The 27448-nt window shown below is 48.6% G+C and overlaps 1 protein-coding gene and 1 long non-coding RNA gene across 2 annotated transcripts in view; one reads left to right on the plus strand and one right to left on the minus strand.

Annotated features, from left to right (window-relative positions):
* Nucleotides 1-3335, plus strand: part of LOC129686407 (uncharacterized) — a 3721-nt gene extending 386 nt beyond the window's left edge. The window contains exons 2-3 of the long non-coding RNA XR_008721608.1: nt 1392-1630; nt 2067-3335. This is a non-coding gene — a long non-coding RNA (uncharacterized LOC129686407). The remainder of the gene's footprint in view (nt 1-1391; nt 1631-2066) is intronic.
* A 1145-nt stretch (nt 3336-4480) lies between these two features.
* Nucleotides 4481-25044, minus strand: Kif18b (kinesin family member 18B). The gene is made up of 16 exons (XM_055620110.1): nt 24971-25044; nt 14820-15146; nt 14147-14304; nt 13836-13940; nt 13498-13608; nt 13223-13420; nt 12950-13126; nt 12369-12443; nt 12158-12243; nt 11576-11744; nt 10873-10988; nt 7518-7723; nt 6720-7251; nt 5637-5717; nt 5088-5173; nt 4481-4864 (listed from the first exon to the last, which is right to left on the minus strand). The coding sequence occupies exons 2-16, from the start codon at nt 15136-15138 to the stop codon at nt 4788-4790; spliced, it is 2496 nt and encodes an 831-aa protein (XP_055476085.1). The 5' UTR covers nt 15139-15146; nt 24971-25044; the 3' UTR covers nt 4481-4787.
* Between the last annotated feature and the right edge of the window lie 2404 nt (nt 25045-27448).

Here is a 27448-nt window from a genome sequence, read left to right on the forward strand (position 1 = left end):
TGTGTGTGTGTGTGTGTGTGTGTGTGTGTGTGTGTGTGTGTGTGTGTCGGTTGCATGGCAGTGTAGATAGGACCAAGGTACAATGGGCAAAGAGTGTGGGAGTCAATGTCATTTTCTTATAGACCTCTAGCTGTTAGTGGCTTCAGGTCCTAAAGGGGACATAGCTGGGTGTTTGCTGTCATTTCTGTTTGTTGTTACTGTTGTTTTGTGAGACTCAGTCTTCTATATTTCAGCTGACCTTCCATTTGCTGTGTATGTAGCTAGGGATGACCCTGAACTCTGATCCTCCTGCCTCCACCTCCTGAGTGCTGGGATTGCATGTGTGTACCAGCACGCCTGGTTTACTGGATGCTGGGGCTCAACCCCAGGGCTTCATGCATGTGAGGCCAGCACTGTATCTACACCCCCGCAGCCCAGCCCCCCAGTTTATTGAAACTGTGTGGAGACTGCCCCACCCACTCTCTCGCCTCCCTAACCCCCTGGTGGGCTCCGTTCTCACTTGCCTCCCCTAGGCTTGAGGCTCTTGTCTCCATCTGATTCCAGAGACTTTTGGTGTGTTGATACCTCTCATGTCTGGGTCATGCCTGGGTGTGGCTCTGCCTGAGTCCTCCTCGGGAGATGGGCTGTGTCTTCCCCTGCAGGTGATTTCCTGATGCTAGAGTCTGTCTTGCCTCTCAGACTAGGGTCTGTTTCTTCAAGAAAAAGGACACCACAGGACAGTGCTAGCTTCTTACCACTTGAAGCCTCAGCAGGTGGGGGCTGTCCCTATCTTTACTTGGAGAGGACCAGCCTCAGAACAGGGACTATTCACTCTCCCTTTAGCCTCTGCCCAACGAGAAATGAGCTCTGAGGCTGCAGAATGACCCTAGACTGGACCCCTGCTTCTTCCTCCTAGTGCCCTGCCTCTTCCTATTGTTGGAGTCATCAGCTCAATTCCTTTCTCATAGGTCCTGGGGCCAGGCTGCTGTGGCAGGGTTAACAAGCTCAGGCCCTTTCTCTCTCACCTTTCCCAGCCCCAGCCAGGTCCACTCCAGCTTGGCCTTTACCTCCTGGTCTCTAACCCGGAGATCTGCTTTTTAATTGCTTTCCCAGTCTGCTTTGCGCTTCTCTCCCCCGTACCTCCCCCCACCTCCCCGGCCTGGTTGGGTCCCTCAGGGGTGGTGAGAGGCCATATGGGCCCCTGGTGGGAGAAAAGGGCTAACAACCACCCACTATTTCTAGCTCAGCAGCCCTCCAAGTGGATAGGATGGGCCAATAGATAGGGCTGTGCTGAGCAGAGGAGAGAGACCCACAAGGCTTAGTTGAATAGTTTTCAGATCCCTGGCGGTGAATCTGGTCCCTTCCTCCTTTACCAATATTCATCCCCAACTATCCTGAATTCCTCTTCACAGAAGAACTATGGAAAGCCAGCAGGGTGGCACATGTCCTTGGGCAATGAGTTCCAGGCCAGCCTGGTTTACAGAGTGACTTCCTGGACAGACAGCACTACACAGGGACTTCCTGTCTCAAGCAAGCAAACAAACAAACAAATACAAAAGATATGGAATAAAGGATAATATGACTTAGATTCTGTCGGGAATCAGGATCCCTCAAGCACAGCCCGGAGGCATTCCAGGGAGAATGCAGTCAGGTGAGTGGGACACTATGACAGAGCTCATGAATTAGCAGCCAAGGAGATGCCCCAGGTTGGGCCGGATCTCCTGGGAAGGGGGCAAGCTGAAGGCTACACACACGGGGAATGGAGAAGGTAGGTTTTGCTGTTCAATTCTGTTTCAGGGCTGGATGCCACCCCTTCCCCCACCACAAAGGTTTTCAGCTCTTGGCCACAAGCCTGGTTTTGTGAACTGGGTAGAAATGCGTACTCCCACAGCTGGTCCTGATCTGAGCTTCAGTGTGAGCAAGGGGGTGGCTCTGAAGGGTGTAGAGGTGACAGGATTTCTAAACTCACAGAAGCAGGGCTGGGATGATGCAGGCAGAGGGGGTGTAGGCCAGGCTGGTCTATGGATGGGGAAGCATTGATTACCACATCTCATGGATGACTCTATGAAGGAACAATCCAATTTCAGAGTCTCATCACCCATGCAAGTCAGGTGGAAGCTGGATGTCAGCTCACTGCCCTCCTGCAGTCCCGGCTGGCCCAACCACGTATGGTATGCCGGATACCACACAGCAAGCTCCCAGTCCGACCTCCTATGATTGAGGGCAGAAGCCACGAGTGCCTAACGCCGTCAGCCCAGAGCCTTTGTACATTTTATGGGTCACCCAAGAGCACACTTTGTACCACAGAGTCACAAATGTTTGCTGAATGAATGGCTGGCTGCTGGACACCCTTGTCAAGGGTGACCTCTTCTGCTGTCAGGCTGCCCCCAGCCTGGGAAAACTCTGCCTCATGCAAGGACCCTATCGTGCAGAGTGTGCCCTCCTGGCCCTTGTTACTAGTTGCCTTGTCCCATGCTGACTGCCTCTGCACTTGAAGAGGGAGGATCAGAAGAGGTAAGATGTGTGAATACCCCAGGAAATGGAGAAGTTATTTTATCTGAATCCAGCCATCACTCAGCGAGGCCTCCTGAAGTGAAACCGCTGTGCCAAGCTGCCAGGGGATACAGATGGGAATCTCTGTCTGCTTCGAGGGAGCCATGGTACACAGGGGAACAAACTCATTAAGACTAATTGGAGAGGCGGGAACCCCATGCCTGAGAAAGAGAAATGATGGTCTGTTCTCTTCAAAAAGGAAGCAGCCCTGCGTTATGTAAAAGCCAGAATGTAGGCTAGGTCCCAAACACTCGCTGTCCAACTGCTGGCGAGTTGGGCGGAGGTGTTTGATTCTCTTACCCTTCCTATAGGGCCAGCGTAAGCTCTGGGATGAAGCTCAGCAGTGGCAGCACAGGAAAGCTTCGCCACCTGCTTTCCCTGACTCTCCTGAGAAGGGACAGAACTAAGCAGGAGGGTCCCGGGCAGGCAGAGAGTGGCTGCTCCCCTGAACAGCAAGGACTCCTTTGAACCTGGCCGGCATTATTTACATACTATTCACGATGTGCTAAATATCCTTAAATTGTTTGTTTTCAGAAGCAAGTTCAACACTGGCTCCTGTAATTGTTTACACTATTAATTCACTCAGCCAACCATGTCTTCATGGAGAGAACGGAGATAAGCATGCTGAATTGCTATACAATCCAGCAAGCGGAAAGGATGGTGTAGGAGTGGGGAGAGAAGCAGGCTACCCTGGACTCTAGTTAGATTCCCTTGGAGCCTTACTTCAGACCTGAGTACTACCCAAAAAGGACCTACCTGAAAACAGAAAGACTCACTCCTAAGGTCACAGCATGTAATAGATATCCAAGTGAGAGCCCTTTTGTTTGTTTATATATGTGTGCATGTATTTATTTTTTGTGACAGGATTTCTCTGTGCAGCCTTGGACTCGCTTTGTAGACCAGTCTGGCTTTGAACTCACAGAGATCTGTGTGCCTCTGCCTCCCGGAGTATTGGTATTTACCAGCGTGTGCCACCTCGCCCAGTTGCAAGATTCCTTTTAAATCTACTGGGAGCAAAGATCCTAAAAGGAAGAAACATGCAGGCAACATGCATGTCACAGCGTGCTTGTGTGTGGTCAGAGGACAACTCTGTGCAGTGGGCTTGGGGACTGAACTCAGGTTGTCAGGCCTTTAAAACAAGAGCGTTTACCTGCTGAGCCTTCACTCAGGCCCAGATCCAAAACAAAAGGCTGCAGGAGGCCAGGCAGGTACTGCTTTCTGAACTCCTAAGTTTCTTGAACAAGGGCTGCAAGCATGCTGGGCAAGGCCCCTACCACTGAGCTACAGCCTTGGAAGTTTCCTGGCTTTTTTTCCCCCCATGTTATATAGCAAAAGTTGGCTTCTAACTCGTGATCCTCCTGCCTCAGCTTCCCAAGTGCTGGGATTACAGGCATGTGTCACCAGCTCTGAGACCTTAAAGGTAAGAAAGGGAAGGTGGCACTAACCTATGAGGTGGTAGAAAAAAGAAAACACTCCAGGGATGGAGATATACTAACCATCACAGTAAAAAACAATCTGTGAGTCTCCAGGCATACACCTGCGTGTGTACACAGAAATCTGTATGTGTGTATGGAGAAGGCAAGGATGAGAAGGATGCCGAACACCAACATGGCCAGCTGGCATTTATACCTGACTGGTAGCACTAAGGCTATATTCCCTCCTTCTGACATACTAAATGTGTGTCCTGTGTTTAGTGAGTGAGAATAACAAATCTGGTGTCCTTTACAAACCAAAGCCCTGTCACGAGCTGCATCATCGTCAAGGAGTGAGGCATTCCCACCTCAGCTGTGCGCACAGGGCTGAAGAAGCCTATGCCAAACACCAGAAGAGCCAAGCCAGGACCTGTCAGCAGCCCATCTTTTGTCCTTGAGCACCTTCACTGTGCAGAGCCCTGTCAGACAGGAGGTTGAGGGGTAAAAACAGACCCCAAGAGTTCCTGGTTTGCACGGAAGGCTTTGATATGAGAAAGCCCGAAAGGGTCCTTTAATATAACCATATGTTTAACACTCGCAAACAAATACACACATACCAAGAAGCTGAGTGTGACAGAGATTAAGAAAGAAGGCAAATGGCTGGTGAGTGGGTGGGGAGGGGCGTTAATACAGGAAAGGCATGTTGGTGTTAATTGTTCCAAAGTGAGAAAGACAGGTCAGGGGCTCTTGGTGTTGGCAGCTCCAGACACCAGAGAAGGCTGTCAGCCTAGAGGTGTTGGCGGATCAGGACAAGCATGGAGGCCAGGGGTCGCTCATGGTCAGTTAACAGCACTCTGTCATTCCAGTCAGTCCCTTATGAGTCCTCTGGTCACTAAGGCAGTGCGGACTCAAGGGTGGTTCTGCAGGCCAAGTGAAGACAGAGAGGGGCACAAAAGAACAAATGAGGCTCTGTCCCACAGTTCCCTTGCCTCTCAGCCCATCCTCCTCCTCCCTCATCAGGGTCCCCAAAATGCTTGGAGGTACTTCAGGTCCTCCTTCCATGTGGGGTTCCATCCTCCCTGTCCTACTCCCATTTTCATCTGCTGTTACTGCCCAGCTATACTTGTCCCCAGTTCCACTTACCTGGGACTGTGAAGGGTCTGTCGGGCTTCTTCAAGACGCTACTGGGGAGGCGGGCAATGCAGCTGCGGCCTCGGGAGACTGAGGACCTGAGGGAGGAAGGCAGGGAGGCAGGAAGGTAGGAAGGTGAGGAGATCACAGGCATGCTCTGGACTGCAGGCGTGTGCGGAGGTGGAAGCGGGGTAGCTAGGCACTGAGCCTTGAACAGTTTACATGGCCACGTGAAAGAAAGCGGGAGGCACAATGAGGGGAGACCTATGGAATGAGGGCCGCTCAAGGAAGCTGAGGTGAGGGAAACCTTCAGTCAGTGGATTAACAAGGAACAACGACTATCTCCCTCATGGGTAAGGGGCAGGGCCCACAGCATCTCTGGGAACACCTTGTGATAAAGAGCAAAGACCAGGAAAATTTCAGTCAGAGAACTAAACGCTAGCTAGCCCTGTTCACAGGCTCTTGGCTGCTTTCTCCAAGATGAAAACCAGGTGGGGGCCTGTGCTCAGCTGGTGGCCACCGTTCTCGTTAGGGCTTTCCTTTCCCCACCTCCCGCCTCACCTTACAGCGTGCCTCTTCTTGTCAGCCTTGGCTGCAGGAAGAGAAGGCTTGGGGCCCTTCGTGGTGAATAGGACAGGTGCGCTGTGGGGCAGGAGAGGCAGGTCAGGAGGGAACCAGAAATGCTGCTGACCGGTCTCCTCCCTCCACCCTCCAGCTTGCTGGAAGGGAGGCTGGACCAAATGACCCAAGGCTTTTTTCTGCTAAGAGGTGGCCTCTCTCCCTGCCTCTCACAGTCTGGGCTGACAGCTGAGTGACAGCCCTGTTCTGGGAGAACATCCAGATGTCAGTTTCTGGTGTGTCCTGGGAGCTGGAGTTCAAGCAATTTCACCCTTCCACCTGCCCGGCTCTGAGCTTGTTACTGAGAGCCTGCTCTGGGACCATGGAGGTGCGGGGCTGTGCGCCTCACACAACCAGGTCGATCAGCCACTTGTTCAGTCCTGAGCAGTTGCTGTTCCCCTCCCCCATCAGGCAGAGGACACTAGAAAATACTGAATAAAGTTCTATTACCCTCATCCCCTTACACACTTTTTTTTTTTTTTTTTTTTGAGACAGGGTTTCTCTGTGTAGGCCTGGCTATCCTGGAATTTACTATATAGACTAGGCTGGCCTTGAAATCACATCTGCCTGCCTCTGCCTCCTGAGTGCTGGGATTATGGACGTGCGCCACCACGCTCAGCTTGACTTTCCTATTTCAGATGCTGGGATGGACAGAAAAATCTGGAGGACAAGTAGATGAAATGGGTTTTAATTGCCTGTGTGATACAAACTCAGAACGGGTCGTGGAACCAAAACAAAGCATGAGACATGCAGGGCTGGGCGTGTTAACTTCTGGTTCCCTGACGACCCTTCTTAAGTTAAGGTCCCAGTGGCTACTCATGAGCCACTAGCCAGCAGAGTTGGTGGGCCCAGGAACAGGGGTCTCTAAGATGGGCCATGTTGCCTTACCACTGCCTACTCTGCTTTCCTGGGCCTGGGGGCAAGGTTGGCAAGTGACTGCGGGGAGGCAGATGGCAGATGTCTCTGCTCCAAGTGTCGGGCTGCCTTCTACCTTCTGGGAGCTATGGGAAAAGCCCGGAGACTCACCTGGGGACAGAGGGCTGGTCTGTGCTACTCAGCTCTGGGAGAACTTTCTTACAGCCAATAAGTTCATGGAAGCTGGGTTTAGAGGGGGACTCCTCCAAGACATTGAAGGTGGCGTTGAGATCACGGGCAGGTAGGGCCAGAGGAGTAGAGCAGTTCTGTAAGGCAGAAGTGCCCAGGGGTGCCCGGCTTTTAATGACTGTAGCTGGGCAGACTCGGGAGGAAGGGGAGGGAGAAGAGGCCTTTTCTCCTTTGGGAGTTCTGGGCTCGGAGCAAGGCTGGGCCTTAGGTAGAGAGCCCCTCCTCAGGAAGGGAAGGAAGGACTGGCGCTGACGCTTAGTCTCCTGATTTGGGGCTGCCGGGCTGCCTGGCTCTGTGGGGTTCAGTTTCCTTTTTTTCTTCTTCTTCTCGATGGGCTTTTGGCCCATCTTATCTGAGGCACAGTCAGGTGCGAGCGGGATCCCCAGAGTGTGTGTGAGGCCATTCAGTTGCTTTGCCATGGTCCGGGTCACAGGACCACAGTATCCTGAAGACTCTGGAGGAAGAGGAAAAAGGTGCTGAAAAGGGACCTGGGGCTGGCCAGAGAGAAGAGGAGTGTATAGAATAAAGGGAGCAGACATCAGAGGCACAAAAGAGCCCCTAGTTCCTCAGTTCTCTTTGGCCTGTTTGTGTATAGAAATTCATGACCTGGGGCTCCAGTCTCTCACCACAGTACAGCATCTGGCCCTAGGACACACCTTGGCTACAGGTGGGCCCTAGAGGTTGCACTAATAGGTGAGACAGAGCAAAAGTGATACTCACTAGAGTCTGAACATAGCTCCTGGGCTAGAGGTTCCCCCCTGGCCAGACCAGGGGACCTGGGGTTTTCAGCCACATGTTCAGTGCTTTCCTCATGCACCAACTGCTGCAGGGTCTCAAATTCTGAGATCACATCAGGGCTCAGGAGGTTGGCTGCCTGCAGCAGGGAGTATTGCCGCTGGGCCAGGCACAGCACCCGGAGGGCCAACCTGCAACAGAGGGAAGAGAATATGTATACAACTTAGTCAGACCAGGCAGCTGTTTGCACACTGCCCATCAGTCTAGATGTGACGGAGGGCACTCGGGCTAGCCTTCCAGCTCCCACCCTCTTTCTGGCCGTGGATGGCCTGAATGAGTAACCTTAACGAAGGCCAACACCTCCACATGTAAGATGGGAGGTGTCACTTAAGCCTACATGCCTACAACAAAGACAGTGAGCTGGGAAACAGGATGAGTGCCATGTGACCTTGGACTTGGGAGGTCTGAGTTCCTCCTCAGCTTTGTCACTTAATACTGCTGTGGTCCTTTTGGCATCATGAGGCCCAGACTGGCCTTGAACATGCTATACAGCTGAAGATGTCCTTGAACTCCAGATCTCCTCTCCAGGCTCCACCTTCCAAACACTAGGGTTACAGATGTGGTTGATACTCCTAGCTTACTCAAGTTCATTTACCCCCAGGGTACGACAGCAGCTAAGAACCAGATCTGGACAGTCCCAGCTCATTATGTCCCAGCGGCAGGATCTTGACAGCCCTGGTTAAGACAGTCTCAACAACTTTAAAAGGGTGGTAGCAAGCACAACCACTTCATAGGGCTGCTGGAAATGCTGACGGAAGGCAGTTCTATTTCTTTATTGGTTTTCCAAGACAGGGTTTCTCTGTGTAGCCTTGGCTGTCCTGGAACTCACTCTGTAAAGCAGAGATCCGCCTGCCTCTGCCTCCCAAGTGTTGGGGCTAAAGGTGTGCGCCACCACATCTAGCTTTGTTGATGGCCTCGCCACATAACTCTGGTTGGCCTGGAACTCAGACACTGCCTGTGTAGACTTCTGAGTTCTAGCACTAAAGGAGGCATGCGCCATCATACCTGACCTAAGTGACTTATTTTACATGCAGATTATTTAAAGAATGCTTGTCAAAAAGTAAACTATTATTTTTGTAAAATGGTACCTATCTTGTTGGAATAAGGGGAGATTAAATAAGACAGGCTATGTTGACTATGACTTTGAGAAGACCCTTAAAAACACATTTGGAGATGTGTTTTCTAGCTAATGGTAGGGATCCTAAAAAAGTGTGTGAAAATCATCACACATTTCACATGTACCAAAGGACTACTTAAAGGAAATTCTGAGAGTAATGTGATTATTGATATTGTAAATTTAGATTCTCATAAAGCAAGTCTTCTTCCTCTAAGGCACGCCTATGATAAAAGAATAAACAGAATTACCTTGGTAAGGATTATTCATGGCAAATGATTTATCCTCAGGTAACCACCTGTCTGGACTCTCTGAACCCCTTCATTGCCCTCAGTCAGTGTGTGCTCAGGAAACACAAACTCATTTGGCAAAGCAGCCTCCAGGCCTTTGTGAAAGCAGGCAGGACATTAATTAAGGAGGACACGGTAGAAACGCTGTACCATTCTGAGCCACTATTATGAGGAAGATTTGAACTCAAAGAGTGGGCATTGGAATTAACATACCTGCCTGGATATCAGATGGCCCAGGTCTGGCTTTGTTTTCACTCTGTGCCCTGGACAAAAGCCACAGCTCCGCAGTGGACAAGTGGGCTTTCAAATTAGGTTTCAGCACACATAAGATAGAACAGCTCTGATTTGTCTGTCCTGTGTATTAGACCTCAGCATAAGATTTCATGTGACACCTTTAATCCCAGCTTGGGAGGTAGAGGCAAGCGATCCTTGTGAGTTAAGGCCAGCCTGGTCTACATAGTGAGGTCCAGGACAGCCAGGGATTCATAGAGACCCTACCTCAAAACACCAAACAAACAAACAAACAAAATAAAAAAAGAAGAGAGATTTTACAACTGAAAAATAAAAAGTCTTGAAAAATCACTGAACTGGAAAAAAAAAATCTCCAATCTGTTCACTGTCCTGGTGATCCAAGTTCTAATCAAGTCAAAAAGACTATTATCTGGTTGCCAGAGCTTTTCCAAATGCAAAGGACACCAAGACACTCTACAACAACTGATCCTTGGGATCCTGTGTCATCTTTTATTATTTCATCTCAAAGAACTGAGGGCATAAGAATTATGATTTTTCAAATCACAGCCTAGTTGGAAGTAACTTGTCAGAGACCACCAGACAACAGGCAGAGAAAAAAGGATGACCAAGTGGCCTCTCTCTTTAAAATGGGGGACACCAGGCAGCAAGACAGAGTCATCCACGGGAGCCAGTAGTTGGGAGGCCGATGGGACATCCCACCCACCCGCCCACATATCCCTGCCTCCTCAGGCCCAGGGAGTTGGCAGCATGAGACAGATAATGAGCCTTTGATTATTCAGGCCGCAGCATTTTTGCTGAGTCGGGAACAGACACTCTCCGACAAGAAATAAAATTAAGCAGGCCCTTCTGTCCAGAAGCTTTAAATACACTGCCTAGTGTGAACCGTGCTGGGGAGGGGAGGGAGTAGCAACACTAAATGGCAGGGGATATGTGTCCTGGGGGCCATGGGAAAACGAGAAAAAGCCCTCTATGTGACCCAGAAGAAATGGTCCAAATCTTTTCCTCTTTGGCTTAGGGTGGAGGCCCTTACTTATTTCTGAGAAAAATTAGCCACAGTGTTGTTGAGGATGTATTGGAAAACCTGATTCATGAAGGTTGCCCCTTCTTCTGTCTGGGGGCCCGCTCTTCATCGCTGTGGACAGCAGTCCTGCCCACAGACTGGAAAGCCACCTGTGAGCCCCAGCAGCCAGCCCCACCTAGCTTAGTGCTTGCTGTCTGTCTTGGAGACTGGGGAGGGCTGCCTTCCTTGTCTGCCAGGTCGCCAATGATTTGGCAGTGTAAAGAGTGGAGACAGACAGGTAGGATCCGTGATCCCAGCAAGGCCTTAAACTAGTGTAGGGCAAGGTTGATGAAGAGGGAGTTAAAAACAGCGATTCTGGCGCACACCTTTAATCCCAGCATTCTGGAGGCAGAGGCAGGAGGATCTCTGAGTTTGAGTTTGGTCTATAGAGCGAGTTCCAGGACAGACGGGACTACACAGAGAAACCCTGTCTCAAAAAACCAAAAGGAGAAAAGGGACTTGACTGTCAGCTAAGCAGCGGCACTTTCATGACATTCTGAACATCAGCTCCTACCCCAGGAGTCTGACCTGTCACACTTCCCACCGTGGAGAGAAGACACCTACTGCTTAAAGTGGTCCCCATCCAGTTTCTGTGGTGAGTGTTGGCTCATGGCTGGCTTTGGCTGCAAAATTGGACTAGGGGGCTCTGGCAGGCTCGGCTCTGGCAGCTGGGTTGGAAACTGAAGAAGAAGGAGGAGGCATTAGTAGAGCAACCAGAATGATCTGAAATCCTTCCCCTGGGCTGCTGACATGACTCAACAGAAAAGGGGGCTTGCCACTAAGCCTGAAGACCTGGGTTCAATCCCTGGCACCCACATGGTCAGAGAGACGCGACTCCCACAAATTGTCCTCTGACACACATATGCACTATAGCATGGACACACGCAATTAAAAAAATCCTCCCCTCCCTTCTCCAAGACTCTTTCTTTTTTTCTTTTCTTGTTTTTGTTTGTTTGTCTGTCTGTCTGTTTTTGTTTGGTTTGGCTTAGTTTTCGAGACAGGATTTTTCTGTGTAGCCTTGGCTGTCCTGGACTCACTTTGTAGACCAGGCTGGCCTCGAACTCACAGAGATCCTGCCTCTGCCTCCCAAAGTGCTGGGATTACAGGTGCACACCACCGCACCCCAATTTTCCCAGCCACTTTTAAACATATAAGCACCTGTCATAGTCAAGCCATGCGTGTGGGAAGAGAAAGGGGAGTTGCCTTCCTGATAATTCCTCTAGCCTGCATCCTACCAAGGCCCAGGCTCCACACCCACAAGTCCTACCTGCTTGCCCTGTGGGCACTGCTCCTGTTCTGAAGCATTTTCTTCCACACACCCCTGTCCCTGGGCCTCTGTCCCCAGGCTCTCCTCTTGAAGCGTTCCACACTTTGCTTGGAGTTCTGGGGTGTAGGACTGGCTGGAGTGCCCAGGCTGTAATGGGGAGCTAGAAAGGCTAAGGAGGAAGTGAATTTTGAGAGGCTTAAGAGGTGGAGTGAACAGGAGGCAGAATTTTTTGGTATCTGGGTGGCAGAGCCCATATGCAACAACTGAGTGACAAATGGGTAGCCACTGGGAGTGGGCAGTGTCAAAGGCTTTCTGGTTTGAGACAATGATGGCCAACCCCTAAGCTGACCTCCTGATGAGGAGACACTGCTTATGTGGGCTCGGGCATTAGCTATTCATCTTCATCTAGGTACCGATTAGTTGCTGGGTCCTGGCCAGGAACCCTTCAATTTAGATGTTGAAACATAGGCAAATATTCCAAGCCCACAAAATGACAAAAAAAAAAGGGAACAGGGCTCATTCCTTCTGCAGCTCATTTAATGGGAGGGGGGGGCGGGGACAAGAAAGAGCAGCCAAGCTCACCTCAACTTGGGCGGCTGTACGGAACGCTGTTGCAAGGCCTGGGCACCTGTCTCATATGCCTGGAGTTTCTCCCTCAGGGCTGTCACCTGAAATCCAGTCCGAAGAGCCCCAGGTGACCACAAAGGCCAGGGGTGGGCACAGAGTCCTGGCAGGGTCCCATCTTCTGTGTCTTGCTCCCTGCCCTAAGTCTGCTTCCCAAGGGATTCCTCACCTCGGCCTGGAGCTGCTGGCAGATGACAGCGTACTGGCTGATGTGCTGGTCCAGGCTGATCACGTTGCTCTTCAGCTGAGATGGGGCACAGAGAAGAGATGTTTATTCAAACAAGTAACAGCTCTCTCCATGGGCGAATGCTGTGTGGGATACCTCCCTTGTGTTACCGTCACTCACTCTCCCCAGTCAGATAAAGGAGCAGAGGTCAGTGATGTGCCTGGGAGCACAGCAAGGGCGGAGGAGTGTATGTGGCCTGAGCCCTGATCTGACCTTAGCAATCTGGCCAGTTTGGGGCGGCTCTGTAACATCTCCAGATAAGCAGGGTTCAGTGCAGGGACAGGCAGGGCAGACCAGAATTCTCTGCTTTTGCCAGTATACATGGGTATTATGCCACTTCATTGAAAATAGGGCTTTGTTGCCTGTAGCAAGCCTGGACATCCTGCCTCAGTCTACCTGAAGTCTTCACTGAGGAAGAATATCACTGATTCTATCACAAAGACCATTCATGAGTCCTAGGAACCTTCTGTGCCTGGGGACACTGAACAGGAACCTAAGGGGGCTCCCTCCCTGCTAGCACGCACCGTGAGTCTGATCTCCTTGGCACGGTCAGCATACTTGAGGGTGTTGTAAGTATCTTCATAGGTGAGGCTGGAAGGGCTGATGGCAGCAATCATCACAGTGCGGCAGTTGCCCCCAATGGAGTCCTTGAGCAGGCGGGTCAGCTTGCTGTCTCGGTAGGGCACGTGAGACTTGCGGCCCTAGGGGCAGCGAGCGGAAAGCTGGGTTAGATTGCCCTGTGCTGGAAGGAGGGTGCTCACTTTCTGTTTTGGGGGGCTGGGCCAGCACTGCATTACCTTTGCATCGGCCAGGGCATTGAGGACATTGATGAGTGCTAACAGAGACCGGTTGATGTTGGCACCCTCCCGTAGCCGCTCTCCTTTGGCATGGGTGCTAGATGCCCGCTCTGAGCCAGCCAGGTCAATCAGGCTCATCTTGGCTACCTGAAGGGCCTGAGTCAGTCCTGGAACTCGGTCCCGCTGCTTCACAAAGATCTGGGGACAAAGGGTAGGAGTAAGGGGTGCAGACACCAGGACCCACAGCTTTAAGCTGAGCACGTGATGCCGCTCACCTGGAAGATGGCATGAGAGCGGGAAGATGTGGCGTTGGCATCCGTGGGGTGCTGTGTGCGGCTGCAGTTGCCTCTGGTCAGCATTTCCAGTAGCTGCTCGGCTGAGGTTGGCTACAGAAAGAATAGATACCCAGGGAGGGGGCTGTGTCTTACCACCACGCTTTTCTCCTGGCAGAAAGGCTGCTCTGCAGAGCCTGTCATACTCGATTGCCGCGGCAACCACCACCACAATCACCACCACCACCACCACCACCACCACCACCACCACCACCACCACCACAGCATCCAGGAGATTCCCAAATTGCCATTTGAGGGCACCACAGAAGACCAGCGAATACCTGGTGGAAAGAAAGTCCTGGCACCACAACACCCTTATCTGGGTCCTCACGGATGGTGAGTGGTCCTTTGGGTTCCAGGAGGTCATGGATCTGTTCATTATACACCTTCGGGGAAAGGATAAAAGGGAGAGACCTGAAAAACATCCTTCCTGAGACAGCAACTCTGACAGCAGTACTTTGCATGGTGATGTCAGCTGACAAGAGCAGGGAGGACATGTTTTTTCACATGGTCTCTCACTGGTGTCCCCTGGACCCTCTTCAGGTGTTCTGGGAGTGAAGTATGATGGAGGCCAGAGTGGTAGCAGCCATACCTCCAGGTAGCTGATGAGCACCTCAAATTGTTTTTCTTCCCGGAGGGCTTCCAGACGCCTGTATAGTTCCATGGTGGTCAGATACATGATGCCAGGCTCCCCCTCCCTTCCCAGCATAGTGTGTGTCTTGCCGGCCCCGGTGGCTCCGTAGGCAAACACTATAAAGGACAGAATGGGGAAGAGCGTGGCAGCAGGGTCAAGTCTTCCTCTCCTAGGGCTGTCCCAGCACATACCACCAAGCTCAGCCTTCCCAAGTCCCTTTCCCCTGCTGTCTACTACCACCGTCCCAAGGCTCCTACCACTGGTACTCCCTCAGTGTTCAAGGTCAGCCTGTGTTCTCCCTGGGCCTGTCCTGGCTCCCCACAGCCTGTGGATCCCAGGCCAATGGGATCTGCCCTGGAGTTAAGGACTATCCCTTCCTTCTCCAAGCTCGGGCTGCCTTCTGATGGCAGTCCACAGTTTTTCTTGTTTCACTCCCCTGGGTTTGTAATAAGCATCAAGAGTTCAAAACCATGTCTAACTAATTGGCTACTCTAGACTAGGGCCCAGGGGAATGCCTTGCATGGTCAAGTGAATGAATGGAGCCCCCTGTACAGAGAGATTGGAAGATACATGGAACCCTTTTCTCAAAAAGCAACAGAGGCAAGCCCACGACCCAGCGGGCAGTTCTCACCCGAACAGTTGTAGCCCTGGAGGAAGCTGTCAAGGATGCTGTGTGTAGTGTGCTGGAACACATCCTGTTGTGTGGCCACCTCCCCAAAGACCCGGTCAAAGACAAATGTCAGGTCTTTGCCCTTCTTCTTGGGGCCATTGTGAGAGCCACTCCATTTTAGGCCAGGAAATCCCCCGTCACACTCCTCGGGGTCAAACACCAGCATCCGCTCATCTACCACCTGAATCACAGGCCGCCGCTGACTTTCCAGCTCCCTAGGGGTGGGAGGCCTCACCCGCACGACCACCCGGACCACGCTGTCTTCCACAGCCATCACCATGGCAACACCTGTGCAGACAGAGGAGGACCAAGCCAAGTCAGGGGTATGCTTCAGCATTGCAGAGCCTTTCCCCCACCTTCCTAGTGGCTGACCTCCACTTTACTTTGTCCTCCAGAGAGCAAGACAGTGGGAGCAGGGTCAATTATTAACATGGATCTTTCCCACTTGAAATACCACTTCTGCATTCTTTAAGTGACTCTGTTTCCAAAGGTCTTTTACTGGACTTCCTATATTTTCTGCTAAGCCATTTGGTTACAGGGCCAGCAAGATGGCTCAGCAGGTAAAGGCGCTTGCTGCCAAGCCTGATATAAGTTCAATCCCCAGGACTCCTGAAAGTTGTCCTCTGACCCCAACCCATGGGGTGTGCTGTGTGGCATGGCCCCTTCCGAAAAATAAAATGTAATAAACAGTTTGTCTATACTCACACTACTACCATACTTTTCCTGCTGTTAAAACACACTTTAAATCTAGTAGCAAGACTTCTCCGCTGGACTTTTTTTATAACTATTATTATTATTATTATTCCCAGGCATTTGCTATGCTATTTGACTTTTTTTTTTAATAGAAATTTTTATTGGTGCTAGCCCTGGTTTTGCAAGACTATAATTCCAGCTACAGGAGAGGATGAAGCAGGAAGACCACGAGTTCAGAACCTGCCTGTGTTAGAATAAAGTCCTGTCTCAGATAAGTAAACAAGAAAGAAATAAGGTTGGAGTCAAGTATGTGTGAAGCTCTGGCTTCCTTGCTAATACCAAAGGGGAGATAAAGGAGAAATAAACTGTAGCTTAATGGAACACTTATTGCTAGCATACTGCTAGCCACTGATCCCCAGCACCACTGTATACATATATACATAAATAGCAAAATACAAAAGAAAGCAAAATTGTATTCATGTAACCCCAACCCAGAACACGCTTTTAACCCTGATATGATTACAGCTGACACTGTATCAAATTTACACACTTCCTGAGCATTTTAGCCTGTACCCACAGGCAGAGGCAGGAGGATTTCTATATGTCCCAGGACAGCCAAGGCTACCTAGCTTGACCTAGTCCTAAAAAACCCAAAACCAACTAAATAAAACTATTTAGGCAAAAATGTGGCTATTAATTATTCAGCTATTTTTATGTTCCTCAAGATGTTTTCAGTTTTCCAATAATTGTCTTCCACATGTTATATAACTGCACTTTAAAATATTTTAATTTTGAAATAATTTAATGTCTATGCCCATGTGTGTGGATACTGCATGTGAGGCCAGAGCAGGTTGTCAGCTGGCAGTTGCCAGTCACCACATGTTGGTGCTGGGCATCAAACTCTCATCCCTGGAAGAACATTAACTATTCTCAATTGAGATCCATCCCTCCAGCCCTGTAATTACTATTTTAATGTCATCCCCAAGTATGGATTTAATTACTTTTCCAAAAAATTCCATTGATTATTACCGCGTAAGGAGGTCAGAGGATAGCTCTGAGGGGCTGGTTCTCTGCATCCACATTTACACAGGAACTCAGGTTTCCAGTATTGTACAGCGAGCACTTTTACCCATGGAGCTGCCCCACTAGCCCAATTTAATTGCTATTATGAATGGAACATCTTCCCCTACTTCCATCTCCAACTGAGCTTTAGAGATGTATCCCATAGTTAACACCCTTAAATCCTCTTATTTAATTCCAGTACTTTTAAGTTTCTTGGACTTCCAAATAAACCCTTATGTGTTTGAGAATTTTCCCCACCCTTTTCTCCATATTTAAAGCATATTTAAGTTTCTGTGTATGTATGATGTGTGTGTGTGTGTTCATGTATGTGTTCATGCATGTGCATAGAGGTCAGAGAACACCTTGCCTTCACCTTGTACAAGGACCTTTACCTTTAATAATAGAATTGCTATTAGAAACATACAGCCCTTTAGCACCTTCTGATAACGTTTGTGTGTCTTCTCTCCCCGGGGTACATTATTGGATATTGCTGGTACCAAAGCAACCATGTATCCCTAGGGGAAAACCTGCCTTAAATGTAGTAAAAACTTGCAACATTTTTGTTTGTTTGTTTGTTTGTTTGTTTGAAGGAAGGTTTCATGTAGCTCAGACTAGTTCTGAACTTTCTAATTAGCAGAGGATGTCCTTGAACTACTACTGGTCCTCTTGCCCCAGGTGCTAGGATTACAGTGTGTGCCTCTCTACCCAGTAAGGATACACAATTGTAGTCAGCAATTTTCAGGTGGTTTTTTTTAATGCAATGAGTTTTATCTTTTTTTTTTTTTTTTGAGATAGGGTCTCGTGTAGCTCATGCTACTTTTTTTTTAAACTATGTACTAAGGCTAGTCTTGAACTCTTGATCTTCCTTCCTGTACTTGTACTTCCCATCTGCCAGGATTGATTACAGAAATACACCACCACCCTTGACTTATTTTTATTTTTTTGAACTAGATTTTCAACATTTAAATGGTCATATATGTCTATTCTTTCCTTTTATGGCTTTTTCCTTTTTTTTTTTTTTGAAGGAGTGTCTCATGTTACCCATGCTGACCCTGAACTCCGTATGTTGAGGATGGTCCTGAACCCTGATCCTTCTGTTTACGAAATGCTGGATAGAATTACAAGTGTGAACCGCCACACCCACGTATTTCTTATGACTTGTATGTCATGTTTTTTCCCCACAGTGAAAATATCTTTTTTTCTTTTCTTTTTACAGTTTATTCATTGTATATCCCGATTGTAGGCCCCTTCCTCAACTCCTCCCAGTACAACCCTCCCTTCCTCTTCCCCCCTATCCTCTACTCCTAGTCCACTGAAAGGGGGAGTTTTCCTCCCCCGCCATCTGTCCCTAGCTTATCAAATCTCATCAGGACTGATTGGATCCTCTTCTTCTGTGGCCTGGCAAGGCTGCATGGCCAGGGGGAAGTGATCAAAGAGCAGGCAACAGAGTTCATGACAGAGTCAGGCCCTCCTCCCCTTACTCAGGAACCCCCATGGAGACTGAGCTGCCTATCAGCTACATCTGAGCAAGGGGTCTAGGTCCTCTCCATTCATGGTCCTTGGCTGGTGCATCAGGCTGTGCAGGAACCCTTTGGGTCAGATTTTTTTCAGCTTTATTGGTTTCCTTGTGGGGCTCCCATCCCCTCCGTGTCCTTCTATCCCCCCACCCTTCTTCCATAAGACTCCCTGCACTCTGCCCAAAGTTTGGCTGTGAGTCTCTGCATCTACTTCCTTCCCCTGTTGGGTGGAGCCTTTCAGAGGACCCTCTATAGTAGGCTCCCATCCTGTTCCTCTCCTTCCACTGCTTCTGGTACCTATCCCATTTGCCACTCTGAATGAGATTTAAGCATCCTCCCTAGGGTCCTCCTTGTTGTTTAGCTTCTTTAGATCTGTATATTTTAGTATGGTTATTCTATATTATATGGCTAATATTCACTTAGAAGTGAGTATATACCATGTGCCTTTCTGCTTCTGGGATACCTCACTTAGGATGATCTTTTCTAGTTCCATCCATTTGCCTGCAAATTTCATGATTTCCTTGTTTTTAATAGCTGAGTAGTATTCCATTGTGTAACTGTGCCACAATTTCTGTATCCATTCTTTGGTTGAGAGACATCTAGGTTGTTTTCAGATTCTGGCTATTATAAATAAAACTGCTATGAACATAGTTGAGCAGATGTCCTTGTTGAATGGTAAAGCACCTTTCAGGTATATGCCCAGGAGTGGTATAGCTGGATCTTGGGGTAGCACTATTCCCAGTGCCAAACTGACTTCCAAAGTGGTTGTACAAGGTCACATTCCCACCAGCAATGGAGGAGGGTTCCCCTTTCTCCACATTCTCTCCAGCATGTGTTGTCACTTGAGTTTTTTTATCTTAGCCATTCTGATGGGTATAAGATGGAATTTCAAAATTGTTTTGATGTGCATCTCCCTGATGTCTAAGGATGTTGAGCATTTCTTTAAGTGCTTCTCCTCCATTTGAGATTCCTGTTTAGCTCTGTGCCCCATTTTTAAATTGGATTATTTGTTTTGTTGGTGTCTAATTTCTTGAGTTCTTTATAAATTCTGAACATTAGCCCTCTGTCGGATGAAGGGTTGGTAAAGATTTTTTCCCAGTCTGTAGGCTGTCATTTTGTTCTGTCGACAGTGTCCTTTGCTTTACAGAAGCTTTTCAATTTCATGAGGTCCCATTTATTAATTGTTGATCTTAGAGCTTGAGCTGTTGGTGTTCTGTTCAGAAAGTTCTCTCCTGTCCCAGTCAGTTCAAGTGTCATGTTTAAGATGACTTTTTTTTTCTGGGGTGGGGAGGCAGAGGCAGGTTAGTCAAGCTCTGTGAGTTAGAGGCCAGCCTGGTCTACATAGTGAGTTTCAAGGCAGCCAGGGCTGCATAGTGAGATCCTGTCTCAAAAAACAAACAAAGAAGACATTTCTCCTCCAAAGCAATACATGCTTACCCTCCTGCCCAACACTTTCCTTTCTTACAGTCTGTTCTTTATGGAGATAAAATTGTTGTGACTAGTAAAGTTAAAAAAAAAATCTTTCTTTCCAACTGGCAAGCAATTACCTCAAGATCCTTTATTGAAGATGACTTCTTTCCCACCTATTTCAAATGCAAAATTTAACACAACCAATTTTTTATAGAGACGTGGACTTATTTGTGGGTTTTGCTCTCCTTGTGCTGCTTTTCTGGCACACTGCTGTTGTAGTTCCTCTGTAATGTGTCGCCTCTTGATCTTTTCCTTAGTTATTCTTGGACAACTTGCCTTGCATATGATTTTAGAATTATCTTGTGAAGCTACATGAAGAAAATCCTGCTAAGATTTTAATTTGGATTATTTTTAATTTATAGGTTAATATGAGAAGACTTTGTGTCTTTACGATACGGAAGCTTCCCACCTAGGAACTGCTGTCTCTTTCCATGCGTTCACAACTTTATAATCTTCAGTAAAATTTCATAATTTTCCTCTCGTGAGTATCATACATTCTTGATTAGGTTTATTACTAGTTATTATACAGTCTTTGTTATATTGTGAATAGACCCTTTTAAAATTGCATTTTCAAGACGATCTTTTGCCAGAATATAGACAGGAGAGCTTTGACTGTCTGGATGCAGACTGTGCAGCGGCCCTGAACACCAAATGCTCTTATTTGTTCTAATAGACTGCCATTGGTTCTCTTAGACCTTTCAATTAAATGACAATATAGTCTGCAAATAATGACAGTTGCTTTCGATTTTCAGCTCTTTTTTTAGTTGCCTACCCTCCACTGCCTGTTAGGGATGTAACAATGCGTACTTGGTGAAATGATCCCACCGCGTCTCTGGCTGAATCTGTTGCTGCAGAGGGTAACACAACAGATTTCCCAGTGTTAGTCTGGTAGTAATTCCAGAGGCTTATAGCCTGTAGTCCTTTGGTGTTCTTTCATCTCTCTGCCTGCCTCTTTATTTCTCCTTTGAGCAGGCTATCAGAGGTAGGGGGTGGAGTCTTTGGAATGTGGGCAGGACTCAGTTAGTTTGGGCTAGCTCTAGGGACATATTAACATGGAGAAGGAACAGGAGCTGGTCCTGAAGGATATGAACAGATGAACGCTTTCCCAATAAAAGTTCTACCTGCTCATTAGTCAGAGGGAAGGTCATTCAGCAAAGGAAAAGTGGGGCTTCTGCTGAATATCTAGCTAACAGCGTGGGGCTTCCTCGGGGAATGAGGCAGAAGTGAGCCGATTTGAAACTCCTGTTCCTTCACCAACGTAACTTCTTCCAAGCACTGACCAAGGGAAAGATGCCGACCAACAGTCATCTTTTATGTGTGTGTAATTTAGTTTTTGTCCCAGCAATCGGGTTGCCATAATAAACATATTAGCAAAGTGCTCACTCTGTCAAGGTCTGTTCAAAGCAGCTTTCCCGTATCATCTCCCTTTATCTCCACTGCAACCCCACAAGATGGATAGTATCATTACACTCATTTTTTCAGTGAGGAAATTGAGACAGAGAAGGTTAAGCAACTTGCCCAAGGTTCCAATACTAGTGAATGATGGAGGCCCAGTTCCAACCCAGGCAGTCTGACCACAGAGCCTGCTCTCCTGTCCGATAATGAAATTATATATTATGCTCTGATGATCACATGGTTTTAATAGTCCCTTATGTTTATGTAACGGTTATAATTCTTTTGTGGGACTGAAGTATATGCTCTGAAGGCACTTGCAGATGTATGGGCTGTACCTCATTTTCAACACTCAAGAGTTCCTTTTTCTCGTTTCACACCCCCAGGAGATTGGCTTTTCCGTGGGAGCAGCAAAGACAGAGCGTGCCTAGGTCACGCTGGCTGCCTCCCCAGCAGTGGCTGAGGTCTACAGGGAGGGTTCTGGCTGAGGAGGAGCCACAGAGCAGCCTAACATTCTAAGCAGGAAATTAAAAAGGGCACTGACAAAGAGTACGCATAACCTTTACAGCTCTCTCCTCCTGCCTCCTGAGGGCCAGAGAGGCCAGTCTGTTTGCCTAATGAGATGTTTTCTCTCTTCCCAAGACAGTGCTGGGGGCACCAGGCGCAGGCTGGAGGGTAATACTTGGCATGGGTGCCCCAAGGACACCTGGGTCCTGGTCTGTGCTCTGACCAGTGGGGAGGTCTTTCCCTGAGCCACACAGCTGATGTGTCAATGTCACATCAGCTTCGCGCTTTGAGTGCCAGTGAGAATAGCTACCAATCTGCCCCCACCCCAGGGGGATGGGGAGATTAATGAGGGACTGTTTGTCAAGTTTGCTTTGATCCTCGCCTGGAAAGAGCATTTCAGCCCAAAGAACAAGGGAGATGATTCTTTAATAAGATCTTCAGGGCTCTCAGGCAGCCACACTCAAGTCCTATGTCTAACCCTGGGCAGATCATTAAAACCTGGAGGGTACCGTGCCGCTGAGCTGGGGCTGGGAAGCCAAGACTCAGATGTCCTAGGGGCGGCTGCCTTTGTCCACCCTCGCAGGGATGGGATCAACCTTGAAGGCCCTGGAGGAGACTTTCTAAGGACTGAGGGGTCTCCTACAGACAATGGGAGGCGAGGAGGGGAGGGGTGGAAGCTCAGCGCCCCCCACTACTGATTTGTATCATTCCTCATACACCTGTGTCTTGTCTCACACGCGCACGCACGTATTTGGGGACCTGTCCCAGCATGCAGCAGATGCTGAAAAATACTGGTCCTATGAATGGATGAGGGCCAGAGGAGAACAGAGGCTTAACCCAAAAGTCTAAAAATCAGTGTCATAGCTAACATTCATGGAGTGTGTCGGCATGCTAAGCGTTCTACGCTAAATGCTTTACAAACAGCCTCTTTGAGCTTTCCCAACAACCTCCTTCTGTGAGTACAATTGTTACGTGACGGTAAGCAAGGCCAGAACCGAGGTTCACAAGAAGCACTACTCCATCCTGACACGCTAGTTCTGCCCTTAGGGCAATTTAGTAAGTTTTTTTTGCCCAGCTTCTGGGCTTTGCCCCTCACCTTGTTATCCATAGATCAGTGTGCAACAATGACTGGATCCTGCTACACGTGGCTTGTTTATTAAAGAGAATATCACAGGCTATGCTTTCTCTACCCAGGCTATTTACATGCCAAGCTAGTACAGAGCTGTAACGAGTAATAGTTCTGTCTGTCCCTTTCTTTTGTTTTCCGTTCTCTTGAGTCTGGACATATAGCTCGGTTTGGCCTTGAACTTGACGTCGCCTCCTGCCTCAGCCTCCCAAGTGTTGGGACCGTAAGCACGTGCCACCATTTCTGCTTTGCTTATCCCTTCCTATGCTAAAAATCGTGATTACTTTTCTTGTCTTACATCTGGGTGTGGAGTGAAAGCAGCAACAGTGAGTGCTCTTGCGTCTTTACTCATTTTTTTTTTTAATATTTTATTTCATTTTTTGTGCATCAGTGTGAAGGTGTCAGATCCCTTGGAACTGGAGTTAGAGACAGTTGCGAGCTGCCATGTGGTTGCTGGGAATTGAACCCGGGTCCTCTGAAAGAACAGACAGTACTCTTAACCACTGAACCATCTCTCCAGCCCCTGTCTTTACTCATTTTACAGGAATACTCTTATGTCATATTTTGTTAGTTTAAGGGTAATTGTCTCCATTTTCAGTTTATATCCCCCCCCCCCCAAACACACACAAACCCTGGATGTGGGCAGTGCCAAGGATTGAATTTAGGACCTTGAGCATGCTGGCTTCTGGTTCCTGATGTTTTATTTGAAGTTTTTACAACTACAGTCATAAAAAGGATGGACTTGTAATTTTAACCATATTCAAAATAAAATCTGGACTCTTAAGATACAATGAGTCTGTTTGCTTTTCTAATTGCCTGCAAATATCTAGGAATTCAGTGGGGCTTTTTCATTTGTGTGACAGTAAATTTCAAGCTCATTTGATTGCCTCATCGGTCTTAGATCAATTAAAAATTTCTATAACCTCTATTTTGGGAGGAACAGGGTAGGGGGTACTGAGAACTAAACTCAGGCCTCAGTATGTTAGGCAAACATTTGCTGCGAAATTGCTTCCCCAACCCCATGCTGCTTATCTTTTGATTATAACTGCGTTGTTCTATTTAACTGACTTTACTGTATTTTTTTTTAATTCCCAAATGTGAATTTAATGTCAGTATTTGTGGGTGTGTGTCTGTGGAGGCCGGTGGGAGGATCAAAAGAGTCTCACTATGACTGGCCTTAAACTCACGGAGACCCTCCTCTGCCTCTCAGGTGCTGGGATCACAGAAGTGTTTCACTATGGCTAGCTTGTACTTATTCACTTAACTGCTCGTGGAGAGAGAATGTAGTTTATACAATATTACGATAATTACTCACAGTTGCTTTGTCACCACATAGAGAAAAGCTTTGCAAATGTCTCTAATAATGCGATACTTTTATATTTTCTTAAAAGGCTATAAGGACTGTGGACATAGCTCCTTGGTAGAGCGTTGGGGGTCTTGGGTTTGCTCCCTAGGCTGTAAGCAAAAAAAAAAAAAAAAAAAAAAAAAAAAAAGTACACATGGAGCTAAATTAGATAATATAAAAATTAACCAATTGAGAATGTGACACCTTAAAAACTTGTCTGGGGTTGGGGGTGCGGTTCAATAATGAAACAGGCAGAGAAGAAATGGGATAAAAACATTGAGGGAAGTTAAGTGCTCTTAACAACGAAAAGCTCACCCAGAAAAGTAAAATTACAGATGTTCTTCAGAATCAGGCTTAAACTACACTCTGCCTCAGTTTCTCAGTATGCGAATTGTAATCGTCGGGCTGTTGTTAGGCTTGAATGAGTTCATTCCAACCTGAAACTGGTTTTTTTTTAAGTGCCCAACAAATAAATATCAGCCATTGCTAAGAAAAATTATACGATACAGCATTTCTCCACGACGCACGGAACCAACGAGTTCAACAAAACACTTTTTAAGTTCTTTGGCACAGCCCTAGGCGCCACCTTTTAAATGTCACGTCAGTGGCTCAAACGTTCCAAGCTAAAAGAATGGATCATCCTGGCAGTAACAGAGGCCCGGTGAGGGCCCCAGGGACCAAGTCGCGGCTGTGGGCACAGGCACAAGCTCTGTGCTCGGCTCTGACTAGACGTGTGGAGGGGAGCGTGCCAGCCCTCCAGTTCCGGCGTGTAAAGACTCAATTGCACCTCACTCTCGAGACGCCCTCGGGTGCATCTTTCAAGGGACGAGTGCACGAGTGGGCTGTGTCCAACACGGGTCCTGGCCCGCAGGGACCCAGGGGTCGCGATCCGCCCGTCCCAGACCTGCCCAAACCTGCGCGCGTTCAGGTTCCGGCCACGGCAGCCCGGGCCCGCGCGTTCGAGCCCGCGGCGCCGTCCCCACCGCGAACCAAAGCTTACCTTTCGTCGGTTCCCGTCGCCGGTGTCGCGTCCCTCCGCCACCGACCGGAGCCCCGGGACTCCGGAGAGACGGCTCCCCCAGCCCCCAAACCCACCGAACGAACCAACCTCTTTCCGGCGCGGCGCGGCGCGTTCAAACTAGCCGGTCCTCTCCTCCGCGCTCCCCATTGGCTACCGCCAAGCTCGCCGATTGGCTGTTTCCTAAGTAACAAAGGCAGTCCCGAGGTGCGCCTGCGCACTAGTTCCCCTGCTTGCGGGAAGTTCTTTGGTGGGAGTCAGACTGGACTAGGCTGGAGTTCGGTATCCCGAGGGGCCCCGTTTCTGTGGTCTGTGGCCTGAGCCCCGCATCAGTTACAGCGACCACACGTTCGACAGGATTTTAAATCGGCTTTTGTGGCCTAAATGGGCACCCTCCTATTCTTCGTAGCCTTTAACCCCAACACTCAGGAGGCAAAGGTAGGGTGGTCTAGGTGACTTCGGAGCCAGCCAGCCTCTACACAGCGAGTTCCAGGCCAGCCAGAGCTACATAAGGAGACCTTTACTTGTTCTCTATTTTCAGTTAACTTGGTCTGTCCCCACTGTGGCTTTGTGAGCACGTCTGGGCCGAGCAAGGGTGGTAGAAATTTCCTCCACCACAACTGTTAACAGATTAGTGTGGTCATTATTTAATATCTAGCTGACTTGACCCGAAGTCGTTATTTACTTCCCTGGGCCCAAAACAATAGGACAACACTTTTAGTGAAGACAAAAACAAACAAACAAAATCCTTGAAGGGGGGGTTAATATAAAGCAACAAGAACAATGGATGCTCTTGGCTTCTCCGTCTCCAAAGGAACCAATCGTTTAAGGATAGCTTATGGTAAAGGACGACTCCCCTCTTGCAGTGATTTGTATTTCAGCATAGGTTTGAGGTGTAACGGAGGGTTAAGAGAAGAAACAGGGCTGGCCCTTTTTTTTTTTTTCCTGTTTCTCTCCCACTCTGCTCCCTCAAGCTGAGGATGGAACCCAGGGCCGTCGCTCTACCACCGAGCTAAATCCCCAACCCCGTTAAGTAAAAATAAAATATAAAATAAAATAAAAAATTTAAAGACATAAAGTGAGTAACCCATCTTGCAGCTGCACAGTGAAATGGCCCTAGGTCTTCCGTTCATTCAGCGATTGTTCGGACAAGTTCAGAGGTCACAAGTGAAGTGTGATCCACAGAGCCCACAGTCTGTGGGAAACATTAGATATTTACCAGGCGTGGGGGATGATGATACATGCTAAGGCAGAGCAAGAGGGGAAATGTTACACATTCAAAGCCAGCTTCGTATATACATAGTACGGACTAGGCCAGCCTGCACGACAGAGTGAGCCCCTGGAAGGGGGTGAAGGTAGGGGAGAGGAGACGATACAGATGACACAGTAAGAACACACGGGGCAAGGGTGAGTGTGTTGGCCGGGGTGTAGAGGAAGATGGGGAGACAGCTGGAGTTACATGCTGTAGTGAACCTTCCAATGGGAGTGTGTGAGTGCTTCGAAGCCAAGTGTGAAGACCACTAACAAGTCCATTTGATTTATCGCTGAGTTCTTCAGCGGCCTTGGCTTGGACGGTTTTAAAGGAATGGTGCCCTAGATCAGGATGGGACAAAGGGAAGCACCACCACTCTTTGAGGACATTTAATTCTCGAGGGGAACAGAGGGGTATTAAGTACTGAGAGGAGGAGGGGGGTGGGTCAAAGGAGGCCTTCTATGTATAAGAGAGACTTGAATGATGGCGAGAAGGAGCTAAGGAAGCATGAGCAGCTGAATATTAATACAAAAAAATGAGATCAGGAAAGTGCTCGCCGTGCAAGCCTGAATCCCTGAGTTCCGTTCCCATCCCCCACGTGAAAGCTGAGAATGGTGGCATCCATTTGAGCAGGGGCAAGGGTTACAGGTTGGGTACTCGGCAGAGTAGGTTCCGGGAAGCAGATAGGTGTATCTGATTGACTGACCGATTTCAGAGATGCTGCTTTTGGAGCCAACACCTGCAGAAGAGAACGCTGCAGGATGGGGCGAAGGGAGAAACTGTGCTGAGATCTCCGGAGCTTAGGAGGACGCTTTCAGCGCAATCCTCTATAGGGGCAGGAAGACTGGGCAGGGAGCCGAGTCCTGAGGCCCCACAGCAATCAAATGTGGGCTCGAGTTATCAAGAGAAGAGGGCAGGTACAATTGAGCGAGGCACTCACGCTGGCAGAGGTAAATCCCCTAGGAGAGGGATTTTCAGGTAGCTAAACACAGTCTGCTGGCAGCACTCCCAGCAGTCAGGGGAACAGATCCTTCAGTCCTGAAGGACACCAGGCTGGCGCCTCACAGAGCCCATCTGACCATCACAGAGGAAAAGGCAGGAGTTTAAGGAGGATAAGAGATGTTTGGAATAGCTACCATTATGGCAGAATGTTTTTAGTTTTGTCTCTATTTTTTTTTTTTTTTTAGGTTTGGTTTGGTTTTTCAAGA

Source organism: Psammomys obesus, unplaced genomic scaffold (genome assembly GCF_907164565.1).
Source record: "Psammomys obesus unplaced genomic scaffold, mPsaObe1.curated_primary_1811, whole genome shotgun sequence".
NCBI lineage: Eukaryota > Metazoa > Chordata > Mammalia > Rodentia > Muridae > Psammomys > Psammomys obesus.